Genomic DNA, 14,032 nt, shown 5'->3' on the forward strand with positions numbered 1-14,032 from the left:
TTGATTTGTTTTGCTACCCTTATTCCCTTGGCCTGCTCTTTTTGTGTCCGCGCGCCTGGCAGGCGGGCGCTTTCTTTTCAGTTTTTTTGTTGTTGTTGACCCCCAGGGAGGGCTTGTAGTTCTCCTCCCCTGCCATTTCTAAATTCATCAAATTCCCTTTTCAGGGGGCACTGGTTACTCCAGTGCCCTAGGTTGTTACAAAGTAGGCATGGCTTTGTGGGCTCAACCATTGCTGGTCTCCGCTGCTGCCCAGGGTACTGCTGTGCTAAGGGAAAAGGCGCAGGGCTGGCAACGGCGACATGCTGAGGTGGTCTTGGCAGCAGCCTTGGTCTGGTGTCTTCAGCCACAGTCATCAGAGGCACTTTCCTGTTACACACTAGGAGCATATCTTTTATGGTTGCAGGAGGTTCGATAGGAAGGCTCAGGATTGCCGCTTGACACTGTTCATTTGCATTTGTAAACGCCATTTCTTCTAAAATTGCTTCCCTAGCATTCTCTTTTTTAACTTGTATTTCAATAGCTCTAGTTAACCTTTCTACAAATTTCAGAAAAGGCTCTGATGGTAGCTGTTTAATTTTACTATAGGGCTCAAAAGGCCCCTCAGGTTGTAGGGAAAAGAATGCTTTTTCAGCTGCTTCTTTTACTTTCTCGAGTGTTTCTGCAGGAATTGCAGTAGCTTGGATCGAGGTAGAAGACCATTGGCCCTCACCACAGAGGTGCTCAATGGTGATAGTGTTACCACTGTTGTCTTTGGCTGTGTTTGAATCAGCATGCAAGCCTGGGAGAGAATCATTCAGCATTTGTTTCCATGCTATTTCCCATAATTTGAATTCCGTGGAGGTCATGAGACAGGAAAAAAGCTGTTTTAAATCATGTGGAATCACTACAGTCCTACTCAATTCAGAATTTAAAAGGCCACGGAAATATGGACTGTGTGGACCATATTCTTTATGAGATTTACAGATCTCTTTAATCAATTGTCGTCCAAAAGAACTCCAATTAGCAGTTGGAGCTGCTCCCCCCTGAGCTGCAGGCTGAAAGGTAACAGGAGCCAGTGACAACATGGGACTATGCATTGAATCTGCTGTTCCCTGCTCTGTATCCCTTGAAACAGAAGCATTGAGATCACAGCCACAGGTTTGGGGGATGGCAGTGGGTGTGTCCCCACCGTGGGAACCCGGGGAGGGGGCGGGGACGCAACGGGTACACGGGGTTGGGACAGGGGGCCGGCAAGGGGCGGGGAAACCGTGGGAACAAGGGGCGGGGTCAAGGGGCAGGCAGGGGGCGGAGACACCGTGGGAACAAGGGGCGGGGTCAAGGGGCAGGCAGGGGGCGGGGATGACTGGTGACATCACGTCAGCAGACGCCCCCTGGGAGGAGTAGAGGGGTGGAGCTGAGGGTACTGCAGGAAAGGGAGGGGGAGGGGGGAAGGTGTCACGAGGAACAGGAGGAGAGGGGGATGGGGCTGGAGTTTTGGGATGTTTAAGGGGATTTTGGGAAGAAGAAGACCAGGTTTGGGAAGATGCCACGTGGCATCCACCATCTTGTGGACCCCCTAGGGGCTGGGGGCCATTTTGGGTAACACTACTCTCTACAAAGCTAACACGTGCTGTGGGTTTCTGAGGATGGGACACGGGGGATTGGGAAAGGTTCCACGCAGCCTGGCCAGGGCCTTGTGGACAGGGCAACTCAGGCATTTCAACAGACTTTGGGCGTCGACTTCCCAATGAGTTTGATCTGTTTAAAATACCAAGTTTTGGGGAAAGAGGTTTAGGGGTTTTAGAACTAGGAGAGGGAGAAACAGGGAGAGCAGAGGTACATGGCTTTACATTTGGCTTTTTCTCCATTTCCTTTTGTTTGAGCAATGCTGTTCGAACTTGTAAACTCCAAAACACAAATTTAGCTGAGGGTGCATTGCCAGATTGTCCTAAGGTTATCAATTCATTTCCAACTTTATCCCAGAATTGAATATTGTGGATTTCTTCAGGGGAGTTTTGTGGGAAGTGGAGGAAAAGCCATCTTACAAACTGTTTCAATTTTCCTTTAGAGAACTTAACATTACCGCTGTCCAAAATGCTTACAATATTATAATACACTCCTTTTTGTACAATGCTGAGTTTCAAACCCATGTTAGATGTAAAAAGCAAAGTACTAAATCCTGCCTGACCAAAAACAAAGCCAAAATCAGCTACCGATTTCTAAAAAAAAAAAAAAAAACACAGATAGGAAAGCGATAACGAGCCGACAAAAGCTTCTCTATGCAGCTGTATATACTGCTTTTAAAATTCCCGGGCACCAGCAGCAGGGCACGCCCTGCTGAGCTGAGGCAGAAACAAAGCCTCCCCCGCCGTGAAATGCAGCTCCCCCCGCGGAGCAGAGAGAGGAGCCACGCCACGTAGCAAGCCGAAACCGGGGCCCCCCCACGCCGCGTGTGCAGAGAACCCCCCCTTCCCCCACAGAGAGCTGAGAACGAGAGTCCCCCGCGGCAAGAGAGCCGAGAGCCCCCCCTCCCCCACACGGAGAGAGAGGGATCCCCCGACCACGTGGAGAGAGCCGAGCACGCTGCACTGCAAAGCCGGGGGGAAGGGCAGAGAGCTCCAACTCTGGCGCGAATTCCAAAAGACAGCAAAACACGCGGCAGAAAGCTAAAAGTGAGAATGCATTGAATTCCCGTCTGTGGGGCTGCGCAGCCAAAAATGCAAATGCAAAAAGGAACAGAACTCACGGCAGAGTCTGTTTTTGAGCTCCTGCCCTACCGAGAGCAGAGATACTCACCCAAAATGCAAGCTGTAGCTGGCTCGGTACAGGCAGGTCTCGTCACCGGAACAGGACCTCTCTGTGGGCGAGAGAGGCTACTCTGGAAAATCTGCTCACCAGAAAGGAGCTGGGCTTTCCAGAAGCGCCGAACAGTCCACGAAACTTCTTCTGTGAATATTCCCAAAGCCTCTAGCCAAGGGCAATGCAACCAAAGCCCCTTTCAGCTGGATGCACGGCTGCAAGAAGCTTCTCCAAGGTGCTGCAGGTCCGTCTCCGGCTGCAGAGTTGCTTAGCCCACCCAGGGACGCCAAATATTGGAAAAAGGCTCCCAATATTACCAGTTATGTAGTGCCTGGGCCGGTCTGACCCTCGCTGCTGGGCCAAAGGCAGCAACTGCGGTGTATCAACCCAGAGATACTTTGGCTTGCTGGGGGTTGCAGCTGGGCACTGAACAAGTCCAGGCTTGTTGGAACCCCGTTACCTCAGGAGGAATAGCTTCAGGCGATGGTGAAGAGAAAAAGGAGAGGATTCTGCTGGAGGGTTTAATGTCCAGAGGTTTATTCCATGGTTACAGAGGTCTGGATGTGAGGAACTGCTCCAACAGAACCCGGCCGCATGGTCTGATCACCTTTTTAAGCTCAGGTATAGGGGGAGGGGAGGTACAGGTGAGCCACCAACCAGGTGAGAGGGGCAGGGTCTCAGGGGAAGATGACACCCAGAAAGGCCAATGACCTCTGGGCATAGGGGCATCCTTTGAACTTGACCAACCACACGACGCCTTGCTGGAATGTTAAGCCTGATTGACAGGACTCACTCAGCATGGGGGTAAGGGGGAAGGGAGAGTTGTATAGGCACACTTGGGGAAATGACCTGGAAGGCCAAAATGGGACATTACAGCACACCACAACACCGTGGCAGCCTGGACAGGGTATGGACCCCTGGAGAGGAGAACAGTCAATAGATGCAGGACTCCAAGAAGTCCAAAGTGGAGAGACCAGAGAAGGGAAATTCATGGGGAGCTCTTTTTTGGAATAATCATGAGACATTCAAGTCTTGGCAGGCTTAAGGATGGTATTTCTGAGGGTTTTTCCAACTAAACTTTTTTGGTCTGGAGATTTTTTTTGGGCAGGATCTTGGTGGTCTGGAGATTTTTATGGACACAAAATGTCTGGAGACTTCTAGAGATGGGTTGGGGCAGGAGGAATGCCCAACAAAATGCTCTCATACCTTGTTTTTCCCATTTCCAAACCTCAGCCAAGTCTGTTGCCCTGTCTCTGGGAACACCCGCTGGTGTCACCTCGATACATTGTCCCCGCTGCCTGGTGTCGCTCTCTGGTCTGTTCCCTATGTCATCCCATTCCTAGTGTCCACCGTGCCTGGCATCAACCCCTGGTCCATGTCCATCTTGTCTTATGTTGCAATGCAAGATGTAACCAGCAGTATGTATTTTATCACCATCTGTTGAAACCAGGAGGAGCAGTGTTCTTTATCACTTCCATGACACATCCCTCCTAACACCAGGGCAGATATTCTCTATTAATGCCAAGCTGATAAAACCAGGTGAGGCAGGTTTATTTTTATCTCTTCCATAACCCATCATCCCTTCAGGGAGATATCTTCTGTTAATGGGCCATTGAGATTCACTGAGTGACTGATAAAATTAATCAACAGTGGATGTTCCCAGAGACAGGGCTCACAGACTGGGCTAAGGTTTGGAAATGAGAAATCCTATTTCCAAGAGAAAAACAAGGTCTGAGAGCATTTCGTTGGGCATTCCTCCTGCCCCAACCCATCTCTAGAAGTCTCCAGATGTTTTGTGTCCATAAAAATCTCCAGACCAAAAAAGTTTAGTTGGAAAAACCCTCAGAAATACCATCCTTAAGCCTGCCAAGACTTGAATGACTCATGATTATTCCAAAAAAGAGCTCCCCATGAATTTCCCTTCTCTGGTCTCTCCACTTTGGACTTCTTGGAGTCCTGCATCTATTGAGCGTTCTCCTCTCCAGGGGTCCATACCCTGTCCAGGCTGCCACGGGAATCCCCAGTGTCCCTCCTCTCTGCTCTTCTGACCTTGGGCTTCTGAGGCTCCCCCTTCTCTCTGCTGCTGGGGGTTCCCTGCAGCCCCCAGGGGTTCCCCAAATCCCCCTCTTTGGGCTCCCTCTTAGTAATGCCGGGGCTCTTGGTGTCTCAGTGCTGCCGTTTCCCCTGACTCTGCTCCAGGCTGTGGGGAGCTCCAGGGTTTCCCCCTCGCAAGGGTGTTCCCCTCTCCGGGCTGAATCCTGGCGGTCTCCTCTCTCTGGGCTACACACTTCGGTGTCCCAGTGTTCTCCCCTCTCGTGTCCTCACCCGCGAAGAAACAACCCGCCGGGACACCGCCAAAATCTCCCCAATGGGCATTTGCAGCTTAGCTTTGGAGTCCTTTGAGCTCCAAAAATCTCCCCATTCCCAAAAAAATACCCACCTATGGAGCACCCAGGATATTTGGTTGAGCTCCCTCTCTGTGATCACCTGAGATATGGGGGGGAAATGCCCCAGGGACCAGGAGTGCTGCGGAGAAAGCGAGGGCTGGAGCGTGTGTTCCCCCCGCTTCCACTTCCCACTCCTCCTCCTCTCACCCAGCTCTTCCTCCCACCCGTCCTCCTCCTCTTCCTCCTCCACACCTTCTCCTCCTCCTCCTTCTCTTTCTTGTTCCCTCCAGCCCTTGTCCTGCTGCTTCTCCCTCCCTGCTCCACCATCCCATTCCTCCTGTCCCGGTCCTGCAGCCCTCGCAGCCCGTAGCAGGAACGGGGATGGAGCCAGGACAGGTCGGGATGGGCAGTGTGGGGCTCTCAGCTGCTCCCACCCGCTGGGGCCGGGAGGAGCAGGAGGAGGAGAACCCTGGTTTGGGAGAAGGAGAGGCAAACTGGGAAAACTGGGGGCTGCACATCCACACTGGGGCTTGCTGGGGATGTTGGTTGAGGCCTTCCAGCCCCTGGGGCTCCTATCAGGCAATCTGGGAGGGGGGAACACAGACAGGGCTGGGGAATGCCAGGAGTGGCATCGCTGGGAGGGACTGGGCTGTACTGGGATCATCCTGGGATCATTTTGGAAGTGAGTAGGAACCTGCTGGGCCAATTGAGACCATGTTAGGGGCTAATGTGATATACTGGGAATGACTGGGATCATTCTGAGAGTGAGTGGGAGATGCTGTGAGCAACTGGGAGCACGCTGGTTGCAAATGGCATCATACTGAGACTGATTGTGTTGATGTAGCTGGAGGCAGCTTGGACCATACTGGGATGGACTGGAAGCAGCTAGGATTATACTAGGACCATACTGGGATTAGTGGTAGATGACTTGGATCATATTGGAAGTTACTGGGATCATACTGCTGTTAAAAGGGAGCAACTGGGATCACACTTTGGGCTACTGAGAGCAACGGAGAGTGTCTGAGGTTGCAAATGCAAGATGTGGGTGGGGGTATGTCATCTATTGCCATCTGTTAGAGGTGGGGCAGTTATCTTCTGTTAATTGGGCAGTTTTCTTTATCTCTTCCACAAGCCCTCCAGGGAGATATCTTCTGTTAATGGGCCATTGAGCCTCACTGCAGGACTGATAAAATTACCTCACCCCATTGGTAGATGTTCCACCCATGGGGAGGAGCCAGGCATTCCAACCTGGATATAATCAGAGATTTGGAACACCACAGTCAGGCTTTTCCCACTGGATTCCCAGAGGAGCAGCATTTCTTCTCCACTGGATTCCCAGAGGAGCAGCGTTTCTTCTCCCCTGGATTCGCCGAGGAAGACCAGACCTATCTACACCACCACTGGACCTTTGGAGGAAAACTACACCCTTCTGCAGGAACCACTGCTTCAACAGAACCACATCTGTCCCTCCAGGAGGACTGCAGCCACCATTTAATTGGAGTGCAACAAACACCCTGACTAACAGGGTGTCAGCTTGGATTCTGACTCTGTCAGTGGTTTTCTTTCTACTATTACATTTTTCATTTTATTTTTCCTAGCAAAGAACTGTTATTCCTATTTCCATATCTTTCCGTGAGAGCCCCTTAATTTCAAAATTATAGTACTTTGGAGGGACGGGTTTACATTTTCAATTTTAAGGGAGGCTCTGCCTTCCTTAGCAGACACCAAGACAGGCAGCGGGACCATCAAACCCAACGCGCCCAGCCCTTGTTTTCCCCCAAACCAGGATTTCCTGTTTCTAAACCTTGGCCCGATGCAAGAGGAGGAGGTCGTGAGGAAGAGGAAGATGGCCCAGCAGCCCCAAGCAGGTGAGGAGGAATTCAGTGCCCCTTTCCCCCTCTCTTCTGCTCCATCTCCCGCCCCAGCACGGCCCCCGGCTGCAGGACAACCCTGCTGCCAAAGCCGTCCTGCTGGGGACGCACTGGGGGGATCTCCTTGTCCTTCCCTGTGGCACAGAGGCAAATCCCATCCTCTCCTTGTCCTTCCTCCCCCAGACCAGGAGCTGAGGATGGAGACCAGGGCGGACAAATCCCCACAGCAGAACCTTGTGGAAGAGGCTGTTTTGAGCAGCTCCACAGCACAGGAATCCAACGGGGAGGAAAAACCCCAGAGATCCTGCACGAGGAGGGGCTGCAAACGCAGATCTCAGGCATCTGAGGGGGAAAGGCCCACCCTGGACCGGGGAGGCGCCTGGAGCTCAGAGCTCGTGGTCCACGAGCAGCTTCAGGGTAAGGAGAAGCCCCAGAAGTGCTTGAAATGTGGGAAGAGCTTCAGCCAGAAATCCAACCTGATCTGCCACATGAAAATCCACACGGGGGAGAGGCCCTATATATGTGAGGAGTGTGGGAAGAGCTTCAGCCAGAAATCCAACCTGATCTGCCACATGAAAATCCACACGGGGGAGAGGCCCTATATATGTGAGGAGTGTGGGAAGAGCTTCAGCTGGATCTCCTGCCTGATTGTCCACCTGAGGAGGCACACCGAGGAGAGGTGTTACAAGTGTGAGGAGTGTGGGAAGAGTTTCAGCCGGATCTCCCACCTGACTGTCCACATGAGGAGGCACACCGGGGAGAAACCCTACGAGTGTGATAAATGCCGAAAGAGGTTTCAGACCAGCTCTGATCTCCTCAGGCACCAGCGCACTCACACAGAGGAGAGGCCCTTCCTCTGCCCCGACTGCGGGAAAGGCTTCAAGTACAACTCCTCCCTTGTCAGCCACCAGCACATGCACACCCGGGAGAGGCCCTATGAGTGTCCCGAGTGTGGGAAGAGATTCACCCACAAGTCGAACCTGATTGTCCACAAGAGGATCCACACTGGCGAGAGGTCTTACGAGTGTGGGGAGTGTGGGAAGAGCTTCTGCCAGCGCTCCCACCTGATCTACCACCTGAGGAGCCACACTGGGGAGAAGCCCTATGAGTGTGATAAATGCAGGAAGAGGTTTCAGACCAGCTCTCATCTTGTCAGGCACCAGAGGATTCACACGGAGGAGCGGCCCTTTCGCTGCCCTGACTGCGGGAAGGGCTTCAGGGACAACTCCACCCTCGTGACCCACCGGCGCATCCACAGTGGGGAGAGGCCCTATGAGTGTCCTGAGTGTGGGAAGAGCTTCTCTCAGAGCTCTAACTTGAGCAGACACCAACAGAGCCAGCACTAAGGGCAGCCCAGCGAGTGCCCCAAGTGCAGGAAGACCTTCCTGCGCTGCTCCAGCTCCAGCCACCACAGAGGCATCCACCCTGGGTAATCCCCTGGAAACCCCGGTAAGCAGAGCCCAGGCCATTCCTGTTGCTGGTTATCCATTTTAGAAACCACCTGTCCAGCTGCTTCACATCTTCCTTGCACCCCGTGGCCTGGATTTTCCTTTCATTTCTGTTGGTCCCTTCAAAACACACAAAACTAGGGTAAAAAAAAAGACATTGGAATAAGCCATTGATGGGGACATGGGGGGATCTGCCAGGGGACGGGGGGCATGTTGGGTTTGAGGGAGGTGGGCGTTCCTGGGAGGGACTTGGGGGTTGCTCAGGGCTTTGGGCAGAACAGGCCCAGTAGCTGCAAAAGTGCTTGGGGACCCTGGTGAAAGTTATGGCGTGGCTGATCAAGGCCCCCCTGCCCTGGAACTGTCTCCATGTCCCTCTGTCCTGGTTGCCAGTGTCCCTGTTCAGGATCCCCCTCTCCCTGCTGTCACCCCCTCTCACCCACCCATTCCCATGTCACCCTGGTACCGTTCCGCTGCCATCCCAGCCTGAATCTCATTCCAGTCTCATTCCCTATCTGTCTCCCATATTCCAAGTCTCTGTTCCCCTTCTGTTATTCACGGTCCCGCTCCTGTTCCCATATTTCCATTTCAATATTCCCCGTCCCATACCCATATTCCAATTCCCGGTCCCTGTCCCCATTCTCTGTGCCATTCCAGTTCCGCGTGCCATTTCCGATCATGTCCCCATTCCCATGCCTCTTCCCTGTCCCCATACCCACTCCCTGTCCTCATTGCCGTCCCCATTCCCGCTCCCGGTTCCCATTCCCGCTCCCTGTCCCCTCTCACCGGATGCCGCCGTCATTGCTCCGGCCCCTCCCGGCCCTCACATAACCGAGCAAACCCCGCGCTGCTCCCGCCCACCAATCCCAGCGCGCGATCGCTCTCTTATTCTCATAACCAGGCCTTCTATCGTGGCCCTACTAGCTGCCGGCTGCAGCCGCCTCCGAGTGCTGTTTGCTCCCAGTTCCCTCTCAGTTCTCCCAGTAAAAGCGGGACTGGCAGGGAAAGCGCTCCCAATTCCTTTCCGCTGCTCTCATGATCTTTCCCAATGCTCCCAGTTTCACTCCCCAGTTTTACTGCCATGCTGTTTCGGAACCCGCCCAGGGCAGAGCGTGGCTGCTTTTGGGTGTCAGCATTGCCTGGGCCGGTCTAGGAGTGAAAGGAAAGTGGAAGGAAGAGGAGGAACAGACGAGGAGTAAGTGGAGGAGCAGAAGGAAGAGGAGCAGCACAACCACGTTGGTTTCCCCGCCGCCTTCCCCTGCCGCTCAGGCTGAAGCTCCCCTGACTCCTGCTGCATTGCCCCCTCCAGAAGCCGCAGGTGAGTGGGGAGGGGGAGCTTGCACCAGATCCATTGGGGGGTCTCTGGGAGGGTTTTTTCATGGGGCAGGGGATCTTTGACTCTTGCAGGACCTCAAACCTGAACCGTTAATTTCCCTTGGAGGGAACAGACTCACGTTTGCCTGGTACCGATGGGCACAGGGGTGATCTCGGGCTGGGGGATGCCCAGGAGAGCAAACGGGAGCTCGGGAGCCCTGGAGTCAGGAAGAGCGCAGAGGGGCGATCGCGGAGCTGGGAGACAAACTGGCTGCCTGGAGGGGTGGGGGAGGCTGGGGATGAGCGGGCTCCAGGCCCCTCGAGGCTGAAAGGGGCATTGACTTCTCCAGCTGCACTTGGGCAACAGGACTATCAAACCCAACACGTTCAGCCCTTGTTTTCCCCCAAACCAGGATTTTCTTTTTCCAAACCTTGGCCCGATGAAGAAGGAGGACGCCGTGAGGAAGAAGATGGCCCAGGAGCCCCAGGCAGGTGAGGGGGAAGTCAGTGCCCCTTTCCCCCTCTCTCCTGCTCCATCTCTCACCCCAGCACGGCCCCCGGCTGCAGGACAACCCTGGTGCCAAAGCCGTCCTGCTGGGGACGCACTGGGAGGATCTCCTTGTCCTTCCCTGTGGCACAGAGGCAAATCCCATCTTCTCCTTGTCCTTCCTTCCCCAGACAAGAAGCTTAGGCCAGAGACCAGGGAGGTCAAATCCCCACAGCAGAACCTTGTAGAAGAGGCTGTTTTGTGCCGCTCCACAGCACAGGAATCAAAGGGAAAAGAAAAGCCCCAGAGATCCCTTACGAGGAGGGGCTGCAAACGCCGATCATGGGGATCTGAGGGGGAAAGGCCCACCCTGGGCCAGGGATGGAGCTGCAGCTCAGAGCTGGGGATCCATGAGCAGCTCCAGGATGGGGAGGAGTCCTGCAAGTCCTCAGAATGTGGAAAGACCTTCTCCCTGAGATCCTCCCTGATCCGCCACATAAGAATCCACACAGAAGAACATCCTGACAAGTGTGATAAATGCAGGAAGAGGTTTCAGATGAGTTCCTGTCTCATCAGGCATCAGCAGAGTCACAAAGGCGAGAGGCTCTTCTGCTGCCACCATTGTGCAAAAGGCTTCAGGTACAACTCCGGCCTCATCACTACCTGCGTGTCCACAGCGGGGAGAGGCCCTACGAGTGTCCTGAGTTTGGAAAGAGCTTGATCCAGAACTCCACCCTGACTGCCCACCTGACGACCCACATGGAGGAACAAAGCTATGAGTATGCAGAGTGTGGGAAGAGCTTCAGGACGACATCTGAACTGACCATCCACCAAAGAAACCACACTGGGGAATGGCCTTTTCAGTGTGGGGAATGTGGGAATAGCTACCAGAGGAGAAGCCACCTGACCCACCACATGGAAGTCCACACAGGTCTGGAAGAGCCCTACAAATGTGGGCAGTGTGAGAAGAGCTTCATGTCAAAGTCCCACCTGATTGGCCACCAGAGGATCCACACTGGAGAGAGGCCCTATGAATGTGTTAAATGCAAGAAGAGGTTTCAGACCAGCTCCTTTCTCCTCCTGCACCAGCAGCTTCACACAGATGAGAGGCCCTTCAACTGCCCTGACTGCGGGAAGGGCTTCAAGCAGAACGCTGCTCTCATCAGCCACTGGTACATCCACACCGGGGAGAGGCCCTACGAGTGTTCTGAGTGTAGGAAGAGCTTCTCTCAGAGCTCTATCTTGACCAGACACCAACAGAGCCACCACTAAGGGCAGCCCTGGGAGTGCCCCAAGTGCAGGAAGAGCTTTGTTCCCGTGACACTCTTTGTCCTCTGATTTTGGGTCCTTTCCTCCCCCTTTGAGACGTTTCCCCCAGATTGGATCCTTTTCCCGTCTTTTGCGTCCCTTCTCCCTATTTTGTGTCTTTTCCTCCCTACTTTGGATCCTTTCTCTGTCATTTGGGTCCTCCCCTCATTTTGGGTCACTCTTCCCCTATTTGGGGTTCTTTTCCCCCTTTTTGGCTCCTTTCCCTATTTTCCATCCTTCCCCCCTCTAGTTTTGAACATCCTCCCCTTTGACTTGGTGAAGTTTTGGGTGCATCCCGCCCTCCAACCCTCTCCCCACCCCTAAACCCCCTTCACCCCCCACCCCTGTCCACCCAGGCATGTCCCCAGCTGTGTTCCTAATTGTCCCCCCATGCCACATGGACTCAGTGCTCGCTATCCTGGATGCCCTTGAGTCCCCAGCCCAGGACTCTGGATCTCCTTTGCCAGGAATTCCGGAGCTGGCCTGGCTTCCAGGGAACACCAGTGGCACTGGGGCTCATGGTGGGTGGCATGGCAGGGTTGCTGGGACAGGGTTTGGGGTCATCTTGGCACTGACCGAGGGTCTTGTCCACTCTGCAGTGAGAAGTGGCCATGGCTGGAGAGTATGGGATGGATGGGGGCAGGAGAGGTTGGACCCTGGTCCAGATGGACACCAGTCCATGGATCCCACTCTGGATGGACACTGGTCCAGATGGACATCCGAGCCATGGATCCCAGCTGGATTCTGATCTGGACAGCCCCTGGCCCTGCAGCCCCACAGCCTGGCCTGCCCCCAGCCCAGATGACCACCAGCCTGCCCACAGCCTGGCCCATCCCACTGTCCCACCAGTCCATCCCAGTAGCCCCCAACCCAAAATCCCCCCAAATAAACCCAATGTTATCACATCAGCTCCACATGGTCCCTGCAGAGCGAGAGGAAAACTGAGGCGAGGCCTGGGGAGGTGACTTTGTGGTGATGGGAGGGGATTTTGGGACCGACCCTGGAGAACCCCAAAAAGAGCACCCACCCCCCAAATTGTCACCACAGCATGGTGGGACCTCCAGCTGTCACTGCAGGAGCCACCAGCTGTCACTCCAGGAGCCACTGTGACCCTGCAGCCCCTTTGGGGGGTGACCCACGGTGTCCCCTCGGTGTCACTGGCACGTCCCCAGTGGGAGCAGCGGCATCACCTCCTGGGGCACAGGTGAAGGAGGAGGAGGAGGTAGGGGCGGCGGGGGGGCAGCAGTGCAGAGTCACAGAGCATCCTTGGGGGGATGGAAGTGGTTAGGGAGACACCAAAAATGTTGCTGTCCCTTCTCCCCCACCATAGGATGTGGGCCACCCCCTGTTTTGGGGCACTGGTGACAAATTGGCGGGTGGTGGTGACAAAAAGCACAGGTGCCACCTCAGGGATGGCACAGAGAGGGGTCCTGCAGTGCCACCAAGTCCCCCACGCTGAGGGAGTGACAAAGGGAGTTCGGCAGGGGAAAGGGGAAGTGTGGCAGGGGTGCCATGGAAATGCCCCCGATTCGCCTGTGCCCGGGATGTAGGGGTGGTGGAGCTCCGGTCACGCTGTCTCCCTGGCAGCCTGTCACCGTGGCCGTGTTCACAGGGGTCTTAGCATGAGGGAATAGACGAGGATCTGACTCCATGTTTCAGAAGGCTTGATTTATTATTTAATTATATTTATTATATTAAAACTATACTGAAAGAATAAAAGAAAGGATTTCATCAGAAGGTTAGCTAAGAATAGAATAGCAAAGAATGATAACCAAGGCTTGTGGCTCAAACTCTCTATCCAAGCCAGCTCACTGTGATTGGCCATTAATTAGAAACAACCAACATGGGCCAATCAAAGATCCACCTGTTGCATTCCACACCAGCAGATAACCATTGTTTACATTTTGTTCCTGAGGCCTCTCAGCTTCTCAGGAGGAAAAATCCTAAGGAAAGAATTTTTCATAAAAGATGTCTGTGACATATCACCCTTTTTATTTTAGTTAAATTAAAAAGAAAAGTGTTTGTCATTTTGTCTGCTATACCCACGCAGAAGAAAGAACAAACACTTGACGGATTATCTGTTGCCAATGAAAAACCTCAGTCAAGTGCTGATGTGGAATGATCAGGGAAATTCTTCACTTGTAGAACATAAAATTCTATCATATCACTAAAACAATCTTACAACATAAGAAAATGCTTAAACAATGCAAAGAAATTCATTGCTTCAACTCCAAACAGCTGAGTTACAGGAGAAAGTCCATCGACTGAAGATGTTCCTCTTTGACATTTCTGAAAGTCCCTTTTGGTCCTGAAACAGGCTTGCAGAATCCTGAAACAACAAATTGCTGAAGAAAAATCATCAATAATTATCAAAAATCCATTGACAGTTACCAAACAATGTGGAGAGTATTATTAATAATTGGTTAGCTGAGAAAGGCCACA

General features: G+C 53.4%; 1 protein-coding gene across 1 annotated transcript in view; it reads left to right on the forward strand.

Moving 5' to 3' along the window:
• The window catches only part of LOC131096425 (uncharacterized), a 1,435,131-nt gene that overhangs the window by 1,087,461 nt on the left and 333,638 nt on the right, over nucleotides 1–14,032 (forward strand). The window contains 2 exon segments of the mRNA XM_058044763.1: nucleotides 7,492–8,366; nucleotides 10,948–11,482. Coding sequence (XP_057900746.1) covers nucleotides 7,492–8,366; nucleotides 10,948–11,482 — 1,410 coding nt within the window.

This window comes from Melospiza georgiana, unplaced genomic scaffold, assembly GCF_028018845.1.
Source record: "Melospiza georgiana isolate bMelGeo1 unplaced genomic scaffold, bMelGeo1.pri scaffold_29, whole genome shotgun sequence".
Lineage (NCBI taxonomy): Eukaryota > Metazoa > Chordata > Aves > Passeriformes > Passerellidae > Melospiza > Melospiza georgiana.